Genomic DNA, 24010 nt, shown 5'->3' with positions numbered 1-24010 from the left:
GTGTGCCTGTTCTTGGGACTCTGTTCCTCCTGTTGGGCTGCCATGTCCAACTTCCATATGATGGTTTTTGCTTCACCTTATTGTATTTTACTCTCTCGTGTTTGGTTGCTATCAATTCTCTCCTATGTATAGAAGACTTAGTAGTCTCTCTCACAGTATGCTGGGTAACCAGTTCGTTAACTATCCTGAAGCTCTTCAATTTCCTTTCACAAATAAAGCTTAATAGCTGTGATGGAGAAAAAAACAGAGAAAGAAAAGGGGGAGCTATACATGTATGGACATGGGAAGATAGGAGGGGTGCCTAGTGGAAAAAGTAAGCTCAAAATACCTATTTTGGAGAAAATTTTATATGTACTAATTTAACTTATGCAAGAAAGAGAACTAAGAATCCAGGCCCTAAGTCCTCAATCTTAGACTCATCTCTGCTGCTTTGTAAACTCAGTCACATTATTTATTCTCCAACTGACACATAATGAGACACAGATATATATTAATTTTCTATTTTCCATTAGCCATATTCTGACATAAAAAGAAACATAAAGCCGGGCGTGGTGGCACACACCTTTAATCCCAGCATTCGGAGGCAGAGGCAGGCAGATCGCTGTGAGTTTGAGGCCAGCCTGGTCTACAAAGGGAATCCAGGACAGCCAAGGCTACACAGACAGACCCTGTCTCGAAAAAACAAAACAAAACAAAACAAAAAAAGAAACATAAGTTAATCTTAACCATACATTTTAATAAATATTAGAATTTCTTTTTTTGTTTTGTTGTTGTTGTTTGTTTTGTTTTATTTTGTTTTGTTTTATTTTGTTTTGTTTTGTTTTGTTTTTTGAGACAAGGTTTCTCTGTGCAGCCTTGGCTGTCCTGGATTCACTTTGTAGACCAGGCTGGCCTGGAACTCACAGCGATTCACCTGCCTCTGCCTCCGGAGTGCTGGGATTAAAGGCGTGTGCCACCATGCCCGGCTTAATATTAGCATTTCAATATATCAATAGGAGTAATTTTAAAAGCAATAGACACTTTACACTTGTTTCCAAGATCTCAATTCTGTCTAGCCCGATACAAGTCACAGTAGTCACGGAGTGGCTAGTAGGTACCACACTGAACAGTCTAGAATTGATGACTAAATTTGTTGATTTTCTATTGATAACTTTCCACAGGCCAAACATGATGCTAAGTCTTGGGGACACAAAAACAAGACGTCTCTTGACCTGCAAGGGGTCCCAGGCCTTCCTGTACCTCCCTAATGACAGTTCTGTGTGGTAGAAGCAAGCAGCCTCTTTCAGGGTGCTATGGACTGAGCGCCTTCCCTACTGTATACACATCAATCACAGTGTGGAACAGCTGCTTGGACTTTAAAGTCAGCCATAAGACTGAGGTCATCGGGAATCTAGAGATCCCTGCTGTCTGTCCTGTATGATTTCAGTTCTGAGAAGCAATATGTACAATTGTACAAGGACATTAGGCTGTTTGGATCTGACTTCCGGTTAAGCACTCCCTAACGATATGACCTAAAGGCACAGCCTTCCACTTCCTAGTCTGAGAAACGGCGATAGCCATGTTCACAGGGTTGATCTGAGGCCTAAGGGAGGTAAGAGCTACATGTTAACAGTAGTAGGTGAATCTGTACACACTTTTACATTCTCTTTCAGAGTTATTGTAGAGTTTTGCTGGCATGTATTCATGGGTATCATATGTGTGCTCTGGCACTGGCAGAAGAGGGCACTGGCTCCCTGCAATTGGAGTACGTGGATGATTGTAAGCCAGCATGTGGGTGCTGCGCCCAGACCCTAGGTCCTTTACAACAGAAATGGGTTCTTGACCACCGAGCCAACTCTCCAGCCCCTTTGTACAGAACTTTAAAAGCACTCCTCAGCAAACAGGATGTACTTAAAAAAATACTACCAGCTGCTTAAAGAACATTTCAGAAATGACCCACAACCTTCGCTCGCTGACACGCTGTGGTGTAAGCACGCCTGGCTGTGTGTGATGGGAGGTTTGAAGTTCTAGGTTCAATGCCAGCAGCAGGAAAGAAAAAAAAAATTAATTTATGGATTGAATCATCTCTGGTTTCCATTTCCAAAACTATCCCAGGCACAAAATAAAAGGTTTCCACTTTGAAATACCCATTCAGAAAGTAGCTGCCTTTAGCAGTCCTGCCCTGGGTCTCCCAACACAGGCTGGAACCTAATTAACAGATCGTCTGTTTACAAACACTTGTGATCAAAGCAGAAGGCATGCCTCAAGCAATCAGCACTGATGAGAAGCTGTTGAACAGAAACCAACCACTAAAACAAATGTACTTTTCTTGCTTCGGTTTTTAGCTAAAAGTGCAGCTCAGTGTTCCCACTCACGCCGGAAGTGACAAGGAAGGCAGTAACCCACTGCACAGTACTTCTTAGAACACGGAACTTCGTTGTGCGTCACCATCAAAGTTAATATTTGTGAGACCACAGAGTGAGACTGCAAACCCACCTACCATAGTAAAACCCTCTCACATGTTTAACAGTAACAATAAATGTGGCTCTGGAGGTTAGGTGGTGTTCTAATAGGCCGTAAGAAAGCCCTATACACAGCAGGAAATTTCAGGCATAAATGCAGAAATAAAAGCTGTCAGAAAATTCAACTACAAGACAGCAGTAAGAAAAAAATAGAATAATTTAGAAGGGGCTTTCAGAAGCTAATGGACAAAGTGCGACACTAATAAACATTAATTAAATGAACCCACGAGAGGAAGTGGACCTACGCTAAACACGGAGGGAAGCTGTAGAAAACAAGGCATTGCTAATAAGGCTGGCTGGCGGAGTCCAGACTCAGCTTTCCACTCAATGCCGAAAGCACCCAATGCATTCCACGTCCATGCTATTCTGTACACAGGCTCAGCTACCTGGAGAATACAAAGGGGAGGTTAGCGCGCCCTGGGCCTCAAGACGCTTGCCACTAACTTAAGGAATCGCACGGGAAGATGAGCAGCGCAGACCCAGGATGGCAACAAAGCCCCAGAGCAGGGCAGACAAGCTGTCTGGGCAGGACTGAAGGTAGGGCCTCAAAGTGCACGCCCACAAGATGACTGGGCAGGAGTGAAGAAGGCAGAGCCTCGAAAGGTGGAAAGCTTTAGATGGTGGGATGTAGAAATCAAAGGGAAGGTGCAGTGTGCACAGCGGAGCACCCTCAAACTCCAGTCAGGAGCGGAAAAACAAACAAACAAAAGAGCCAGGAGTGGATCGGACTGCAGAAGGGTACAGATCAAAGCTGGGGAAACTGAGTCAAACCAGAGCATGAAAAACTGTGAAGGCACATTTGAGGAAAACACCCAAGGCCTCTTAACAGGAGGCCAGCTCAGTGAAAGCTGGGTTTCCATAAAATTCACCTGAGGGTGGTTGTCCATGGCTGGTAGTGAGGGGAATACCCAGGGACCAACTGCTAATAGCCCTGAAGTTTCTCTTAGGGCAGTAGTTCTCAATCTATCGCTGTGACCTCTTTGGGGGTGAAACGGTCCTTTCACAGGGGTCACCTAAGGCCATCAGAAACCACAGATATTTATATTATGATTCAAAACAGTGGCAAAATTACAGTCCTGCAGTACAAACGAAAATAATGCTCTGGCTGGGGGGAGGGGCGGTCACCACACACGAGGAACTGTGCTAAAGGGCTGCAGCATTCGCAAGGGTGAGAACCACTGTCTTAGAAGGTGATGGAAATAGTTTCAAGTTAGATTTAGACATGCTCACATAAAAAAGTGAAAATTGAGTTACTAAGTTCTATGCTTTAAATGGGTGAATTTAACGGGCTCTGTGTATTGGTTCAATAAAGACATTTAAAATAATTAGACAGCAACAAACAAGGGGTAAAGTACCAGAAGCCAAGGAGCCAGTTAGAGCTGCCGTTCTCAACCTGTGGGTCGCAATCTCTTTGGCAAACATCTACCCCAAGGTTATGTACATTACAGTTCATAACAGTAGTAAAACTACAGTTATGAGGGAGCGACAAAAGTAATTTTGTGGTTAGGGTCACCACAACATGAAAAACTGTATTAAAGTGTCATGGCATTAGGAAGGCTGAGACCAGTGAGTTAGAAGTTAATAAAAGTGAGATGTTATAATTGTCTGTAACTTCACCTGGAAGGTGAGACAGAGCAGGCAAGGCCAACCTGGTTTATACACTCAGCCCCTACAAGCTGGGTAACTGCTCAGAGCCATTACTTGGCACACACAGGCCTTAGATTCAACCCCTAGGAAACACACACACAAATATTAACAGTATTAGCCAGGTGTGATGGTGCATGCCTGTAATCCCAGCACTCAGAGAGGCAGAGGCAGGCGGATCTCTGTGACTTTGAGGCCAGCCTGATCTACAAAGCGAGTCCAGGACAGCCAAGGCTACACAGAGAAACCCTGTCTTGGGAATAAAAAATAACCATTATTCCAACTTGTAATAAAAGCAAAGCCAGGGATGTGCAGGAGGGATGAACAATAGAACACGCCCCACATTCATACTCATTAGTGCATGTGCATGTGAATTAATTGATTAATAAATAAATTAAGTAAGTAATCTGGAAGGTGTTCAGACGGGATGTGCTTAGACTCCTAGACCTGAAGGGTTGACTCACTGGGGACATTTGGTCTGATGCAGGAATCCTTTAGTTTAAACCGAGAGCTCGTTTCTAGGGAACACTTCCGGTGAAACTCATCATAACACAGTAAATTCTGATACTGCTGGATATGTTTCATGTTGAATGAAATCTCTAACTGTGTACACATTTCCTAAGTGTCTGCTCACTCACTACTGCCTACCAGCGTGGGACTTTATAAGGTCAAATTTCCCATCCCTATCTGAATAAGTTTAGTTTTACAACTATCTTTAAGAGTGGCAGCCAGGGGCTGGAGAGATGGCTCAGTGACTATGAGTGGGTTCAGTTCCCGGCACAATCCTGATGGGTCAAAACTGTAACTCATTCCAGGGACCTCATCTGGCCTCCACAGTCACTGTACCCATGAGGTACACAACATATGTGCAGGCAAAACATTCATACTGTAAAAATATGAATAAACATTTTCAGAAAGAATGGTACCCATTGCTAACCCAGCACACTGAACAGAACAGAACCATCCTCTGTACCTAATATGTTCCTAACAGAGCATTCTCAATGGCTGTAAACCTGAGCCTGGTGATGGGAAGCCCAGGAGAGAGATACCAGTAAGCTGAATCAAAAGATCTATGGCCATTCCAAAAGCGCTTTTTAGAGATTTGCCGTGTTCCAAGCACCATGGTAGTTTCCTGGAGTTTGAAGCAATGGCAGAAAGAACAGAGAATAAGGACAAAGCCTCACTAGGCCACTGTGTATGTGAAAAGAGTGCTCAGCACTCCGGGTAACCCCTGAGAGTAGGTAAGGGCTCTGAAGCAGATTCGGGAAAGGCCGGGTAGTGCAGGGTTCTTACTAGCTGCGAGGTAAAGAGAAGAGCACCAGGGCTGAGGATGTGAGCTTCATCCAGCCTCTCTACAGGAACAAAGCACTCGGTTTCAGCTTTATCATATGCAAAATGAGGGCAGTGTGGCTGTTGTGAAGACCCCCTGATCACTTAGAGGCACAGGAGCACACAGTAGGACACTTGCTTAAAAACTGATAAACAAAGCTGGGAATGGTGGCGCACACCTTTAATCCCAGCACTCGGGAGGCAGAGGCAGGTGGATCGCTGGGAGTTCGAGGCCAGCCTGGTCTACAAAGTGAGTCCAGGACAGCCACAGCTACACAGAAAAACCCTGTCTCGAAAAACCAAAAGGAAAACAAAAGACAAAAAAACTGATAAATGTCTACTGAGGCCACTCATGAGCCATCATAGGAATCAGCAAGAGAGGTGAGCTCAGCAGTGGTGAGAACTTAAGCACAGCCAACAACCATCCGTGAAACTACAAAGTGCAGTATCAGCAATAGCCACGGATCACAAACGAGCCCAGGAATCTGGTCTTTGAGTTTTCCGAGTGATCCCAGCCAAGAGGTTTAGCTGTCTCTCCTGCACCTATGTGATCACTCAGACCCAGAGAAACTGGGTCTCACAGCCTTAAGAGTAGCTCCAGTCTGACTCCGCAGCACAAGCCCTTGGCTATTGAACTGACTTCAGCCGTTCCCTGGGAGAAGTGTAGGAAATGGACCAAAGCGTAATGACCGAGCACCTGCTCTCTAGGCTAGAAGAGACCTCGACGAAAAAGGAAAGATAAAAATGCTTTAAAGATCTGATAAAGCACGACTTCAGACACCAAGGCAGCCTTGGCACAGAGGAGTGGGCACAGAAGGATCCTGTCTGAACAATGCCCTTAGGCAAGCGGTGCCAGGCTCCAACAACAAAAGCGTCACTGCTGGTGTCTGAACAATGCCTGACGTGTGCGCGGCATACATGGGACATCTCCCCAGCCAGTGACTTGTTCCATCTGCAGAAGCTTCACACACAAATCTGCCATCAGCAGCCATGTTCTCACACACAAAGGACAGTGTGTTCTAAGTAGTGATGTCATAAGCAACAGTAGCAAGTGGCCTCTCTGCAGAGGACTGTCCCACGGACTCCCCTGGCCTGGTCCACAGTGGGTAACCCTGATCTTAACTAGGCATGCACCTACAGGGTAAGCTGCTGTGGCTACAACTCCTTCAGCACTTCCCCAGTAACTCGACGGTTCCCTGTCTCCACAGAGTTTAAATTTCTAAATCTTGTGTTGCTTCCCAAATTGCACCACCCTATATCCCAACCTTTACAACACTTCCCTATCCCCATACAGATGGCCCTATCCAAGTCTCACGTCTCGAACTGAGGAAGTGTCTACCTAGCAAACACACTCTTACCTTCTCTTTAAAAGCTCCCACGCTGTTCTCAATCCATTGCTCTCCATCCCAACTCTCCCTTCCCCAGTTAGGCCAGGGAAACAACTCCACTATTCCCTTAGGAAAACTCCTTCCATCTTCCTCATATACCACGCCCACTCTGCTTCCTAGATTCCCATCCCACCTTCCACCATCCATCTTCCACCTTCCCCTGACAGGCAGGCCTCCCATTCTTACCCCACAGCAAACCTCCCCTTCTCAGGAGCCCCTGACCAGCCCCCAAGACTCTCCACCAGCTCAACACACACACACACACACACACTTAGGCTCCTCTCAGTGAGTCTAGCATCTGTATCATTGACTTGTTATCCTTAAAGGGGCACATCACATCAAAAGACTCTGGACTGAAATACAGAAGCAGGCATGAGGAAGTGAGACTCACGGCAATGGCATCTTGTGTGTCTAGTGCCCCTGGCCAGCACAAACCGGAAGACTAGTGAGTGCCAAGAACAAGTTCAAAGATGAGGAGACGGTTGGAATGAGAAGTGTGGGTGTCTTTCTAACTAAACCACTACAATTCAATTTAACCTATTTGAAAGTACCTTGGGATTATGATGTCTACGTCATGAAGGAATTTAGCTGGTAGCTGGAAATTCTGTCAGTCACTGTACATGGGATATATTCATTTCAGGTTGGAAACTATATCTCAAAAGCTGTAAAATTAGAATCATGCTGATGATGAACACTGGAGGTAAATAAATACATTAATAAAATGCTAATGAAAACTGACAGTGGGGCTTGAGTAACAGCTCAGTGATTCCAAGCACGCACTGCTCTTGAAGAAGACCTGAGTTTGGTTACCAGCACCCACATTAGGCAGCTCACAACTTGAGTTCCAGAGGGATTCCACATTCCTCTGGCTTCCGTGGGCATCTGCGCTCAAGTGCACATCCTTACACATAGATATGCATACACATAATGAAAGTTAAATTAAATCTTAAAAAAAACTCTAAAGGTTGGTACCACATACATGCAGATGTGTTACGTTATTCTCCTGATAGCATCTTTGAAATTTTCTATAATAAAGTTTGTATCTGCTTCCCTCCAATTCCTCATGCTCAACCGTCACACCTTTTTGATTTCAGGATCGTCTAATGCTACTATAAGCAGCCCAGTTAAACTCATGAATTGCTCTCCTTTAAAAAAAAAAAAAAAAAAAAAAGACTTCCCACTGGGCAATCCCTTCTAAGTTCGGCATGTCCCTGCTGGTGTAGTGTCCCTGTTTTCTACAGGAGGCCCCATGGAAGTCCATCCTACCTACACAGTCTTGGCTGTGGACAGGCAGACACAGGTACTGACCAAGGGCTCCTGTCAATGCTGTGAGAACAGAAAACAAAAAACAGCAGAGCTACCTTCAAACATACTCTTTCGTTATTCAAGTACTAACAGTCTGGCCCCCATCTTAACGTTACAGTATTTTGGTCCATTGACCTTACTGCCTTCAATTCAAGATGATTGGCGCCTCCTCGCAGAATGCCTTTCTGTAGCGTGGTAAGCCACTGGCCATTCTTTCTGGTGAGCAACTCTGGACAAGAGGTTTGTCTCTAGATTTATGCTAAACTGCCTCCTGGATGAATTCTTCACCACATCAAATTCCAAAATTCAATAAAACACCTTAACCAACTCCTTTCACCCTACTCCAAATGCCTCTCCCTCCTAGAATATCATTTCTATAAAAAGAACCAACTGTCTGTCTAAGCCTTTGAGTTTAAGTCTCAGTGTTTTTAACTCTCACTACCCCACATCTAAGTAGATGTCTGTCCCTTTTCCCTCTGCCTAATTCACCTCTCTGCCTTTGCCCATGTATACAATAAGCATGGTGTTCCTGCGAGTATCTCACTTACGGGGTTAATATTGTAGCCTTGTCTTTTTCATTTAAATTATAGAAATGATCCCTGTCTTAGTTTCTCTTTTATTACTGTAAAGAGACACCATGGCCATGACAACTCTTAGTTTAAAAAAGCACTTAACTGGGGCTGGCTTACAGTGTCAGAAGTTTAGCCCATTATCACCATGACTGAGAACATGGCAGCGTGCAGACAGACATAATGCTGGAGAAGGAGCTGAGAGCTCTCTATCCATCCAGATCCCCCCACAGGCAACTCTGGGCCTGGCTTTGGCTTTTGAAACCTCAGAGGCCACCCACAGGAACACAGTTCCTCCAACAAGGCCACACCTCCTAATCCTTCTCAAGTAGTGCCACGCCCTCATTACCTAGCACCTAAATATATGAGCCTATGGGGGCCATTGTTACTCAAACTGCCACATCCCTGTGGCTCAAAATGAAGTCTCAGTTCTCCAACAGGGCAAAATCTGGCTTTAAGCTTTCTTTCCCACCTACCTCCTCTAAATCCCTCAGCACTCTCCAATACATCCTGTCATCACACTTAAGTCTGCATTGTTTCTGAGGATCTTTTAGCCTCCCTAAACATCCTGTGTGTCCTGTCAAAGCTCTAACTGTAGGTCAAGTTTTGTTCAAATGTGATCTTCTCCATTAATTTTCTCACATCTTCATGATCCCCCACCAAAGAGCAATCCATCTTTTCTAAGGACCATTTACACCTTCCAACTCTACTACAATCATGATAATATTTGATTTCCACATTTGTCAGAAGCCTTATTATAGGGCACACCCAAAAGATGCTCACCATGTACTAAATTATCTTCCCTTAGCAACAAGTAGTGTTGCTAAAAAAAAAACTGGCATAAATTAAATCTATAATAAGTAAATATCTTTTTAAAATATTATTATACATATATAAAGTAAACTACATATAGTAAGAACTACTATGAAACAATCAGGAATTATATTAATATTAAAGTTATAGTGTTTGGCTATTTATATTTGGCAACTTTAAGGAAAATATCTTTCCCATCTTGGTGAGTGTAAAATTCTGAATGCAAATCAATATTTATCATATCTCATATCTATCAACTTAAAACATCTATCTAGACCTAAAAACATTTTAACCCCTAAACAACTAAGCTTACTATAAAATTAAACTATCTGGTCTTCAACTCCATCAGAGACCTGAGAAGGAATAAAATTAATTACCTGAGTAAACAGGAAGTGCAGGTTAGCAGCTTCCAAAGTGAAAAAAATGACAGTGGCAATTTGCTGCCTGAACAGTCACCCAAAACTGTCAATAACGTTGGAGCATCATCTTCAGCCTTCTGGCTCAGTATATCTGACATATTTGTGAGGCAGGAACTATTGAGGACTTGCTTACCCTGTCTTGGAAGACTTTGGCCATTGACTCTGCCTGCATCCAAGCTTGCCCATTTCCAGGCAGAATTCTGTCTGTGGCAGAAAGGAGGACATTTTGACCAGTGGCTGGTTTGCCACATTTGAAGCCATCTCCATAAGGAGATTCTTTGATGCTCATCATCTTATTTGAGGTAGGCTGGGTGTCGCCAGGAGTTAGCCTGTCTTATTGTCAATGAATCTTTAAATTAATAAAAACATCTTTAAATGCCATATTCTGTAGGTCTCTGAGGTTTTTGAAGACCTTGTCTAACTATTTTACCTTATTTATACAATCATATCTACCTGTTACACCTAGGGCATACATTCTTGTGATAAAAATAGACTAGCAATTGACTAATCAACTAACAATTAACTTGTATAACTTACTTATCCTAAACAGCCTGCAATACCACTTTCAAAGTATTGGAGTAAACCTTGTATTCTACTTGAGTTATATGGGTACAATACCTCATATTAGAGTAGAAATATATATAATATGTGTAAAGAATAATCTTAAATTTGAATTCTATACCAATGTATCTAAATTGAACTTATTTTGCATCAATATACAAAATTCTATACCAATGAATTAAAAATAACCTTGTGAGTAACAAGTAAGGCATTAAGTTGAGTAGATTCACTAATTTTTTGTCCTATCTTCCCTATGTCTTTCTATATTTTCTTTCTTTTCAACCCCTATCTCCATACCTAAGAAAGAAAGATAAAGTCCCTGAGTCCAACCTTGTTTTCTCTTCGAATATGACCAATAGTAACTTATAGCCAACTCCCAATAAAAATAAACATCTATAGCCCAAGAAAGCAACCAAAAAGCTAGCTAACCCCCCTTAAGGGAAATGGGGTGTCGTTCTCTTAAGGTTTCTTCTGGCTGATTTGAGATGAGTAATACCTTTGTAGGGGCCCAAATAAAATTTGGGAGATGGTTAAACAAGCTAGGAATAGTATTTTTGGTCTAGTTTCTAAATGTTGAGAAATTCCAGGCTTAATAGAGTCCTGTGTGAGACAGTCTGAAATGCTGGACCAATTGGGATGGGAAGCTTTCTTCGAAGCTGTCCTGGGAGCTGCCCTGGTCTGATGAGGAACAGCAACTGAAGCAATAAGTAAATATCTTATAATTACAATTTCATTTATGTTAGATGGCAATTCTCATGCCTACAGAATTCAGGCACTGACCTGAAAAGTGGCACAAAACAACATTGTAAATATGTGGTCATATTGTTATATGATTTTTATGAACATCATGCAAGTGTTTGGGGTATACACAATTCCCTAAATTACCTTAAAAATTAACTACTAACTACTGAAAAACGGTCTTCCTAGTGTAGTCATATATATCAGAGAGAATAAAACTAGTGTTGATCTGCTATGGCTCCAGTGGGAACACAGGTGATTTCCTTTTTTAAATACAGCACTTTGTATCAGCAGAGAAAACTGCTTTTCAGGGCCTCGTGGGCTATAAAAAAATTCAGCTTTAATACAATTGAAGTAAAGGAAGTAACATATTATTCAATTACAAAAGTTACTATTTACTGAGCACTTACAACCATGTCAGACACTGCTCTAAGCAATGATGAATACTCTTTAGCTTTGATGAAATTCTATGCAACAGGGACACTTAAAAAAAAAACATATAGTGAAGATCACATTTTCCCCTATTATGGTCTATGGATCCGGGCAGGGTCCCAGGTAGCCAGGTAAGTGCTCTACTGCTGAGCTACATCCTCAACCCCTGGTGTTTTAAGACAAGGTTTTACTATAAAGCTCAGGCCTCACAGGTTAACTACACAGTCCAAGTTGGCCTTAACCTCATGATTCTTCTTCCTTGGTCTCCCAAAATGTCTTGCATATCACAATTTTTTTTACATTTAGTTAATATTTTTAAATTTTATACAAATTTTATACAAATATTTACAACATTTTCACCCTTCTCTCTGTCATCTCCAACTGCTCTCATGTTCCCTTCTCCTCTCAAATTTTTCCCTTTTTAATAATTTTTACTTCTTTAATTACAAATTAATTGAAGCTGGGTATGCTGGTGCACACCTATAATCCCGGCACTCAAGGAGGCAGGTAGACCTTTGTGAGTTTTAAGGTCAGCCTAGTCTACAAAGCATGTGCAGGACAGCCAAGGCTACACAGAGAAACCCTGTCTTTAAACAAACAAACAAAAAACCAAGAAAATTAGTCGAAGGTATACTTGTTATAATGAGGCAATTATACACAAGTCATGATCTACGAGCCCAGTGATGTAAATCCTCTTTAATTAACCAGATTGACAGCATAATAAATAAATGAAACAATGCATGTGATCTCAAGATGGAAAAAGCGATGAAACTTAAGGTCAAGGGACATAGATTCTAATCTCTGTTTTGGTCTTTACTCAACATGAGACTTTGTGTAAATAAACAATATGGCTTCTTTGAGTCACATCCATTCTCTTGGTAAGTATGGAATAGCTACTAATTTGGCAGACATTCTGTTGGGCTCACAACACAAATCAAAGGCTTATTTTCAATTCACATAGAACACACGATCTGAGATAAGAGAGAGGAATGATTATAACCGAGTAGGCTAAGTGCTCAGACAGGGGAGGGCGTAAAGGCATCTAATCCAGATTCTCAAATAATTCCCACACTGAGGCTGGAAAAGATGAGCAGGAGTTAATCAGACAAAAAAAAAAAAAAAATTTGGAGACTTCCAGATAGAGGGAATGGGGTTAAAAGACCTGGCCACAGGGGGAAATGTTAAGAGTGGATTCTAGAGAACTTCATGTTGTAAGGAATAATTTTAATCAATAAGAAGCATATACAAAACCACTCTCTAAACTGAAAGGAACCTTAGCTGCTTAAATAAATAAAATTGTATTAAGTGCACAACATCCGAGAGCCAAGCCAAGGGGCTGCTGCAGTGGAAACAGAACCACCAGGGACAGCTAATGGCCAGAGTTCAAGATTCAGTCCAAATCTAGAAATCATAATTCAGTACCTTTCACATCTGGTCGATACTGCAGCCCGTCATCCTTCTTTCCCAATAAGCTTGTATCGTCCGTGTCTGTAAGAAAAAGCAATTGTCAGGTTAGCCATAGCCGATGCTGACAGTCACGCCACGGACTCACAGGGCCCAGCTGCTCCGGCCCCTCCCGGCCTGCCCACCTATGTCTTCTACCATTCTACTCTTCCAACTGACAGGTATGACCACATGTACCATGTGCAAGAATAGCATTCTGACATCTACAACACTGTGGGGAGGTCTCCATCATTCTCATCACCAGTGGTCCATTTTCTGTCTCGGATCTCAAGTGATCCCAGGTAGATCTCCGCATAATAAGCAGATTTCATTTGGACATCAGTTCAAACGACACCTACTTTGAGTGGAATTCCTGTGTAAACTGAAATAGCAAACACCTCCTTGGAGGATCTCTCTCCTTCTCTCTCTCTCTCTCTCTCTCTCTCTCTCTCTCTCTCTCTCTCTCTCTCTCCTCCCTCTCTCTCCCTCCCTCTCTCTCTCTCTCTGCAGAGAACCACTGAGCTCAAGATTTATCTTTTCCTACCACATTTATCTGTAGATAAGTGGTTACAATCAATATGAATCTCTGAATATTGCCAAACAACATTTAAACCCTTTTATGTGAACTGCACTGGACTGTGAGGACCGAAGGGAGCCACGAACACCTGTTGAGAGGCATAAGTCTCCACCTTCAACACCCAGTGAGAGAGGCAATGCGGAGGTACACTTAGGTGTGGGTAGAAAATTACTAAAAGAAATAAAACTTGAGACTCCACCATTCCAACGCGGCATTCATTTCTATTAAAACTCTCCAGCTCGCCCAGTGCTCTGAACTGGATATTCCCGGGAGGGCCATTCAAACGTCCCACCTAAGTTCTAAATGCCGCTACATGAAATAAACTAAACTGTGTTCCAAGACCAGAGCCATGAGCAAAGTCTACCCATGGGATCTCTCTGCCAGGAAACAGTTTGTTTCCTCCATCATGCCCCTACCTGGAAAGCCTCTGAGGACCTTCTGGAATCTGCTAGCAGCTCAGAACAGGGTATGGGAAGTGTGTGACAAACAACTCATTACTAAGACAAAGTAATGAACTCATCTTTACAACCCTCTTGCCCTCACTCAGATAAAGCACATGCCTTTAGTAACCCCAGAAAGAACAAAGGGAAAGGGAGCGGGACAACAAAGCCGGAGGGGATATAATCCTAGCCCATGAGGATGGGCCTGGCGCCCACCAGTTACTAGATCCACCATCCCAGCCAACAGGATATTACCGAGGGCAGACGCCTATGTCACGGGCTTCAGTGACTGTTGACATTTCTATAGGAGAAGAAAACAAAACTTCTTCTTATATGGTTCATGTTTCCTAAACCATAATAAGCAGGAAGGGTGAGTGGAGTTTTCCTTTACTTTCTGTAACTTTACACTAAAAACCGTAACTGCATAGAACTGTGTTGCTGTGGTGGAGGCAGGGGACAAGGGGGACTGTGTGAAAATAGAACACCTACACTATAGGGGGAAGGTTCAAATATATACAGCAAATGTACAGTTTTACTATAATTTAAATAATTAGTTCAACTTCTCCCTATAATTGAAGTTGAGATCACCTTAGAACTATAAATCCATCTCAAGCAGACTCAGATAGTCTCACGTCAGGAAAGGGTAAGCTTAATAGCCAAACAGGCAAGACGTGCTTGTGTCTGGGGAGGGTGAAAACAACTGCCTAAATGAACAACAGACGAAGCTTTAAAGTATACAGTAATGCAGAGCGTTTACCTGTGCAGTGGCCAAGATGCCTTATGTCGATCTGTTCTTGCTTTATACAAGATGCTTCTCGAACGAAACAGGGATTGTTATAGGAACTCCCATCGGAAGCGCACACGGGGTTAAAACTGTACCCACTGCAGTCTATATTACACACACACCTGTTGAGAAAGACAACAATCACTTACACTGGGCAACAAGAGAGTTCACAGTGCAACAACAGCAAACAGTGGCTCCTGTCTTTCTCACTGCCTTCTGCAGCACAAGACAGAACGATGCTGTGTCACCTATACACCAGGGAACTGGGTGCCCAACCAAAATTGTCTCTCAGGCATAGATTTGGAGATCATGTCTTCCAGACATGATCTCACCCCAGTCGGTAGTCTCTAGAATTTTCAGTTTTAGATCAAACCACGAGGAGCTGTTCAATGTCAGAAACATTCATTTAAAAACAAGATGGCACCATGAGAAGGGGACAGAACAGTGTTCTAAACCAAAGGTCACGCTTTGTATCCATCATCTTCCTCAAAGTCTCATTTATCCACCTGTTAAATACATAATAATATCCCTACACCCAACAGTTGAGACGATTTAAAAATATAATAGCTATGAACTAGGTAGAAAGTGCTTTCTAGCAACACATCTACCTGGGCAACTGAGCCTCTCTCGACTGTATCCAGAGCCCCACAGCACAGCAGCCAGGTGCACCCTGCCGAGAACAGTAGGGATGACATAATCTCTAGCAGCACTGTGGCCCAGCAAACCCCACCACCCTCCTACTGAAAACAATACTGAGTTAAGTCATTTTAAAACTTCCTCTTGGATACACCCCAAAGTTGGTAGGAAAGCTAGTGACATGAAAACAGAGAGAAAAGTCCTGGCTTCTAAAGGCAGTTTTCACCTTAAAGGTATTTACCAAATGGGCAAATCCAGTTATCAGCCTTTTGGTTTTGTGAGCCTCTGGGAACAGGAGACATAAAACAATGACCCACCCAAGGGAGAGAATACAGAAACCTTCAAAAAGCTACAAGCCTTGGCGTGAGTTTCAATAGGCCACAGAAAACGCTTTTAAAACAGAGATGTCCAGAGCCATGGCACTGAACACTGGGAGGAAAAACTTCTCCCATGAGAATCCACAACCACAGCCAGTTCTCTATTCCAACTTAAAACACATCGGTTCTTCTAAGGTCCCCAGTGCAGAATTGAAGAGGTGAAGGACCGGACAGGGCCCTGGGCAAATAGCTGAAGGAACAGGGTCTCCTCTGGGTCTTTGCGGTTCTCCACAGTGCACAAGTGAGAAAAGTAAGTCCACCTCCAAACACATGTGCACATGCAGGCACACACATGAATATACACACAGGACTACATGCACACACGTGCACACATACAGAAAGACCTTTTCAAAAGAACCGAACACAACTTCTACGAATAAACAATGGGCAATAAGAACAAAATTGGAAAATAAGAAGAAAATTTTCAATAGTCAAAGTTAACAAATCACAAACTGGAGAACTAGGGAAACAAAAGACCAGGAACTTCGCAGACCACAAAGTGGCACATATGAAAAACAGGTTAAAAGGCACAGACGAGAGCCATAAAAGCTCGGGGAAATCCTGAGAAGAAAATAAGGGTGTGGAAATGAAACGGGACAATGTGCTCAGTAATTTAGCTTTAAGCTTTCTAAAACTAAAAATAGAAATTTATCTAGGTACCTACAAACACCAAACAGAAAAAAATAGAGAACCTACACACTAAATAGTGAAATTTTGCTTTAAAAAAAAAAAAAAAAAACTAAGAATGCAAAAGGTTTTAAAAAAATGTCAAGCATAAAAAGAACTGGGTAATACAAAAGCCAAGTTATTTTTAGCCAAAGAACATAAAATAATATTTACAATGTATTGAAATTAAGCAGAATTCTATACAGAGAAAGAAATGGTTTGTTTTGTTTTTGTTTTTTTGTTTTTGTTTTTATTTTTTAGATAGGGTCTTGTTTATCCAGGCCAACCTCAAATCACAAAATAGCTAAGAATGGCCTTCCAGTCCTGGTAACCTCCTGCCTCCACCTCTGAAGTGCTGAGGTCACTGACGTGCACCCCCATGCTCAGTCTACGCAGTGCTGAGAATCAAATCCAACGAGAGCTTCATGCACGCCAGGCCAACTCTCCACCAATGGAGCTACGCCCCGGTCCCAGAAAAATACATGAGAGAAAATAAAAGCACCATAGAAAGAAACAAAGTCTTAGTGTGCATCTGTTGACTGTTGAAAGGAATTCTAAACACAGGGAAAGGATCCTAAGGTTGAAGGTTGAAATACAAACACAAATGAGGGAACAAGGTGCAAACATATCTGCATAAAGCTAAGAAAACGGCGAATATGAAGATAGCAACGGTGTCTTCACTGTCATCCAACACTAACAGAGAAAGAATCCAAACAGGGCAGAAAGAAGAAAGGCCAGACAAAATAAGTCAATGGTGGGGGGCTGTATACACACACACACACACACACACACACACACACACACACACACACACACCTAGAGTACATTTAAGAGGCTGGATAAAATTACATAAGCAAGTTCTATGCTGCCTACAGAATAAGTGCTAAGGCTCTGTCTGGAAAGCATACCTGCCCTTGCGGTTCCCAGCACCCACATCAGGTGGCTCTCCTGGGGGCGGGGGTGGGGGCGGAGCTGATGCTATCTTCTGGAGTCCACAGGCACCTGCACTAACACGTGCACACCCTCACAGACACATCATACACACATAACTAAAGAGGGAGAGAGAGATATTAAGATGTGATGATACTGTGGTGGCGCACACCCTTAATCCCAGCACACGGGAAGCAAAGGCAGGTGGATCCCTGTGAGTTCGAGGCCAGCCTGGTATACAAAGTGAGCCCAGGACAGCCAAGGCTACCCAGAGAAACCCTGTCTTGAAACACCCCCTAAAAAACAAAACAACAACAACAAAAAAAAAAGATATGATGATACAAAAAATAAGAAGAGAGAACCAACAGTGAAGGAGGCATGCTTGGTGTGGTAGAGTTAGCATCATATGCCAAAGACTTCAGGACAAGAAGCAAAAAGGATCACCATACAGAAGTTAGGCGATTCCCTTGTAATTCCAAAACATTTTAAGATAGTCTCAGAATCTGCAAAGCAAATATGACAGGACCACTGTGAGGAATACATCACTCAGTAACTCATACAGCAAACAGAAAAATGAAATCAGTCCCACACATGCGCGCGTGCGCACACACACACACACACACACACACACACACACACACATGCACACACTCTGAATCTGAGGTTTGCTTAAAATATTTCCCCCAAAAAAGTTAAGAAGCGAAGAAAGGTGAGACAAACTCAGCCGTTTGAAGACGGATGATAAGCACATGGGGAGGGGCCCACTTTAATATTTTCTTCCTTTCTTCTGTGTTTGAAGATTCCTTTAATTCCTGACACTCTACATACCAGACGTGAAAGATAAAACTAAACACTAAAGACTTAGAAGATCAAAGGTAAGAAACTGATAAATCTGACTTTGAAATTAGAAAAAAAGATAATTAAAGCCCATATGACCAACAAAAAAAATTAGTATCCAGAATACATAAATAGAAGCCAGTTCCTTAAAGGATATAAAATCAATGGGGAAATAAGGGAGAAAAAACAGTAAGAATGGAAGGCGCTTAAGCACAGTATTACAAACACGTGCAGCCTAATAAGGTATCTCTTTAGTAATCACAAGTTGGGAACTAAGATTACAACCACAGAACCAAAGTCACACCGGTGACAAGAGTTAAAACAGTGACAGCACCAAGCACAGTGAGGAAGAGGAGGAGGAGCAGGTGCTGGCACCATGGCCTGGGACAACCACCGTGGAACTGCCCATTCCCATGAACAGCTAGGCTTGCACTTGCTTCACAGTGTCACTCTTGGGCGGCCTGGAAAGTCTCTCAAAGGCGTGCACAGCAGACATTAAGTACACTGTGCTTGCCTCACAGTGGCCTTTAAAGTCTCTCACAGGTGTGCACCGGGAGACATTAAGTACAGTGTTTTTCACAAGAATACTGAATGGCCCACATGGCTATCTGCAGTAAAGTGGGGCCATAGAAATATGTGGTACCATCAATCAAACTCCAACACACAGTGAAAATGAGTGGACTCCAGCTATGTGCAATGCCCTAAAGGAATCTCAAAGGCAGTACTGTTAGAAAAGGCCAAGGATGCATGTGGGAGGCTGGTGGCACACGCCTTTGATCCCAGCACTTGGGAGGCGGAGGCAGGCAGATCTTTGCGAGTTCGAGACCAGCCTAGTCTACAAAGCGAGTCCATGACAGCCAAGGCTAACACAGAGAGACCCTGTCTGGGGGAAAATAAAATGCATGTGGATTTTTTGTTTTATTATTTTGGGGTTTTGTTTGTTTGTTTGTTTTGTTTGTTTTGTCAACTTGATACAAGTCTCTAGGTCATCTATCTGGAAAGAAAGAAGTTCAGTTGAAAAAATATTTCTACTAGTCTGGCCTTTAACAAGTCTGTGAAACATTTTATTGATTAATGATTGATGTAGGAGGGCTCAGGGCGAGCCCAGCAAGATGTAGGCAGTACCACCCATGAGCAGGTGGACCTAGAGTGTATTAAAAAAGCAAGCCAAGCAAATCATAAGGAATAAGCCAGTAAGCAGCATTCTGTTTCAATTCATGTCTCAACTTCCCTCAGTGATGGGCTGTGATAAGGACATGTAAGCCAAAAAAAAAACTCTCTTTCTTCCCCAAGGTGCTAAGAGCACAGTCTGACCTTCCAGAGAACCTGAGTTCTACTCCCAGCACCCACATGTGGCTCACGACCAGCCCAAGGAGATCTGATGCCCTCTTCTGGCCTTTCTAGGCACTGCATGCATGTGGTTCACAGACACGCATGCACACAAAAACACCAATATACATAAAACAAAAATTCGAAGAGGAAAAGAAGTAAGTAAATCAACAGCAAAATAATACATATTTTAAGAGATACACCACATAGAATAAAAGTATAAAGCAAGCAAGGAAATGTTTTAGACAAAATGCAGTCTACTGGGTCAACAGGAGGGAGAATCAAGGGGAGTCCTGAGTTCTAGTAAATTTAGGGCATGAATATAGGTGACCTCCAAATTCTTGAGTGTTGAAGCCTTGGTTTCCAGTACAGTGGAATTCAGAAGAGGACTTTGGGGAAGTGATTGGATCAGGAGGGCTCTGCTTCCTTCAACGGATTCACCCATCGATGGATTCATAATTTGAGAGCATCACTGACAGTGGGAATCAGGAAGTGGAATCTACGCTGAGGAAGCACGGAAGATACATCTTGCCCTAGCCCTTCCCCTCTCTCTGTTTCTCATTCACTTTGAGGTGAACGGCTTGGCTCCATTATGCCCTATCTGCCCAGCTGCTCACGTTCCCATAGCAACAGGGCCAAGTGACCATGACCTTCAACCTCTGAAGCAGTGAGCAAAACCAATCTTTCTAAGGTTACTTTCCCCTGGTGTTTCGCCAGCTGTGAGAGCAACACTGTAGAACTCTGTTCCTTGGCTGGGAGGGAAGATTCGTGGAAGCACGTCCAATGTTTGTGCTACCCCAAGTATATAAGTTTTCTTTAGAGCAAAAGAAAAAAAGTTAAATTCATAAGAGCAATATTCACCAACAAGTAAAATAAGAACAATCTTGTGCCGTTATTTGATTTCTAGAATACAGGAACTGAGAGAACGAGACAGTGTCCTAGGTTAGCTAAGTAACAAAGGTTGTTCTCAGATGAGAGGGGGTAAGGGACAAATCTGGAAAACTGCCACAACTACATGTGAGTGAAAACATCTACACAAACATTTAGTTCTCTCCTTCTCTTCCCTCCCCTCCCATTCATCCCCTCCCCCTTCAATGGGCACTGTAGAAAGCCAACAAGCCAACGCAGGGTTCCCCTGAGCAAGATCTGACACACTGTCACCCAGCCTGCCAGCGCACTTGCAGCGATGGTCAGCTTCGTATCTCACCAGCAGCACATTTCATGGTTGGCTAGTTTCTCCCCTAGAATGAGCCCAAAGCCTGCATCTCTGTTTTCTTCTACCTACTGTTCATTGGTATGGACTGATTATGAAGTGTTCCCCCCTCCTCTCTCCCCCCACCCACCCACAGGCTCCTGTCTTAAATGCCTGATCCCCAGATGATGGCACCATCTTGGATTTGGGGAGTTGGTATTAACTCTGGGGGTGAGGCTATAATGTAAGAAATGGATACTGTAGGCCTGCATGTGATGACCACCATTTAATATCTCTCCTAGATTGACAGTCATAAGTTAAACACATATATTACATAAGTTTATTAAGTCATCAATGAAACACTGATAAAATTAGAATCATTAGAAAACTACCTTCAGAACTCACACAAAAAATTAATCCGCCACTGAGCACCCATGAAGAAAAGCCGTGGGCTATGGATGTGAGTCAGTTGCTAAGGGTGTTTGCCTGCCCTCTACAAAGCCCTTGGTTTGAGCCTCAGTACTGCATCGACTAGAATGATGGCACAGACCTATAACCCCAGCACTCGAGAGCCACAGAAGGACCTGAAGCTCAATGACATCCTCAGCTACATAGCAAGTAGGTTGAGTTACATGAGGCCCCATCTCATAAAGGAGAGGCATGGGGAGCACGTACCACCTGCCTGCCTTTCTGTCTCACACGCCTCAGGCTGGCAAACATTCTTGGCTAAGACTTTTAGATACTGCCACTAAGGCTCTGCTCATCCCTGATACAGGAAATGTTACTGTACCACCAAAAAATAAATAAATGAATAAATAAATAAATAAAAGAAATTTATGTTAGCTTTAGCTTGACTTGTTCCTGGTAAGCCCACACTGTTACTAGAAACCTTGATGTGTACTTGGAAACAGCATTAAAAGGAATCCAATACGGAAAAATCACTGGGACTCAAAGATGACTCGACCAGAACCATGGTTTTCCATTAAACAAATGTCCAAAAGCCTTCTCTACTACTCAAAACCTGGGATATTAAATTATTTGGGAAGCTATTTATGAAGCAAAGGGTCCCACTTCCCTCCCCCATTTTTCTCGTTTTCACACTTTCTTCTCCTCCAGGCTTAAAGAGGAGGGTTGTGGGGTACATGCCATAAATAAAACACCTCACTGATAGCAAAAACGCAGGCCCTGGTGTGCTCACACTGCATTCTACCCTGCCCGTGCTCCCTCCCATTCACAGGAAACAGTTGTTTTTATATACAAAAATAAGACAAGGTTTCCAAATATCTCCTACATTCAAAACGTCTTGTACATGTATTTATCCTTCAAAGCAAAAGGAATGCTTGTTCCTGTGGGCAAGGGCTGTTGCTGCACACTGACGTGTAAAGACCAGATCAGCGGAAGACAGCAGATCCAGCCACGGAGACAACAAGTGAAACTAACTTCAAAAAGCAATCTGGCAAAGTCAACAGACTTTTTGATAAATTCCCATTAGAAAAGGAAACTGAGCTAAAGATAATAAAAGGACTGATACGAAAAGGGGAGCTTGCTCCTTTCAGTCGCCCTCCCCCAGGAATGAGGGGAGTTTACAGTAGAAAGGACGTGACTGAGGGAAGAGACAACTTATGGGAGAAGTGAAGAAACCACGGGCAGGGATGAAACAAATGGCCCCACTAAGCAGATTTCTGCCTGTAGGACAGAACAATGGCGAATATGGACAGAGGACAAGAAGGCAAAGAGAAGGGAGAATAACAAACACTAAGTGTGAGGGGGGAGGATCTACAACTACAGCAGGAACTAAGGCACCATTCATTATCACCTCGTTATGTGTAGCCCAGGAGGTACAGTTCCTGCCTGGCAAGTCCAAGGTTCTGGGTTCAATCTCCAATACCACATGCATGCCTGTAACCCCAGTACTAGGGTGACAGAGCCAAAAAGATTAGAAGTTCAAGGTCATCCTCAACTACATAGGGAGTTCAAGACCAGCCTGGGATATGAGTCTGTCCCAAAATATCTAGATAGATGGAGATACATAGATAGATAGATAGATAGATAGATAGATAGATAGATAGATAGATAGACAGACAGACATTCTAATCATTAGAACATATAATGGATAGTTTAATAGACTCTAATAGATATAGAATAAAGAATAATCAATAAAATTTACTGGGTGATTCAAAACAAGAGTTGTCAAACTATAGCAATGGGTCAATGCAATCTAAAGCTTGTTTTTGTATATACACAAGCTAATAAAATTTTTTTTCTGTGTGTGTGGTTTAAGCAGGCATCTATAGGGGCCAGAATTGGATCTCCCTGGGAGATGGAGTGATAGGCAGTTGTAAGCCACCTGACATGGATAGTGGCAAACAAATTCTGGTCCTCTGGAAGAGCAGCAATCAGTCCTAACCACTGAGCCACCTCTCCAGCCCCTAAGAAGGGTTTTTATATTATAAATGTTATATATTTTTATTTATATTTATAATAGAGCACATATAGCCTGCAAAGCCTGAAGGATTTACCATCTAACTCTTTGCAGAAGATGTATGCCCACCACTAGTTTACAAGACAAAAATAAGGCAAACTTGAAATTGCAATAAAATAGAAATTGCAGCAAGTGAAGAGAGCTGAGGACCTGTTCAGAACCATGAAAAGCATTGAAAAAAAAAAAAAAAAAAACCAACAATCCCTTATGCCAGTCTTGTGAGGAGTAACAACAACCACTCGCCTGACAAGTGGCATTGTTTATGGTGGGCTCTGGGGTCAACCAGGAACTGCCTTGAACAAATGTCTGGCAGACACGAGTGCTCCTCAGTGAGATGGAACAATTGCATCTACTTCCAAGAACTATAACCAAACCACTGCCACTGACTGCTGTCTACGGCATCTAAAAAAATAAAATTAAATGAAATTAGTATCTTAAGTAAAGGCCCCCTCCATGAAGCAATGAGCAGAAGAGAGAAATATTAAACTGCAAAGGCCACTACAGAACTGATGACAGTAACAACAGGTGTTCCCAGACTGCCAAGAGTAGTGGAGGGCATGATGCCCACAGACAACAAGGTGTGGGCATGAGAAATCACAGCTGAGTGAGACCTCCAAA

General features: G+C 42.8%; 1 protein-coding gene across 2 annotated transcripts in view; it reads right to left on the bottom strand.

Annotated features, from left to right (window-relative positions):
* Positions 1-24010, bottom strand: part of Tmeff1 (transmembrane protein with EGF like and two follistatin like domains 1) — a 121671-nt gene that overhangs the window by 17184 nt on the left and 80477 nt on the right. For both annotated transcript variants that reach the window (XM_051161928.1, XM_051161923.1), the window contains 2 exons: positions 14917-15065; positions 13122-13187 (listed from right to left, as the gene is read on the bottom strand). In XM_051161928.1, coding sequence (XP_051017885.1) covers positions 13122-13187; positions 14917-15065 — 215 coding nt within the window. The remainder of the gene's footprint in view (positions 1-13121; positions 13188-14916; positions 15066-24010) is intronic.

The sequence above is a fragment of the Acomys russatus genome, chromosome 2, assembly GCF_903995435.1.
Source record: "Acomys russatus chromosome 2, mAcoRus1.1, whole genome shotgun sequence".
In the NCBI taxonomy this organism is placed as follows: domain Eukaryota; kingdom Metazoa; phylum Chordata; class Mammalia; order Rodentia; family Muridae; genus Acomys; species Acomys russatus.
This window is presented reverse-complemented; position numbering and strand designations above follow the sequence as displayed.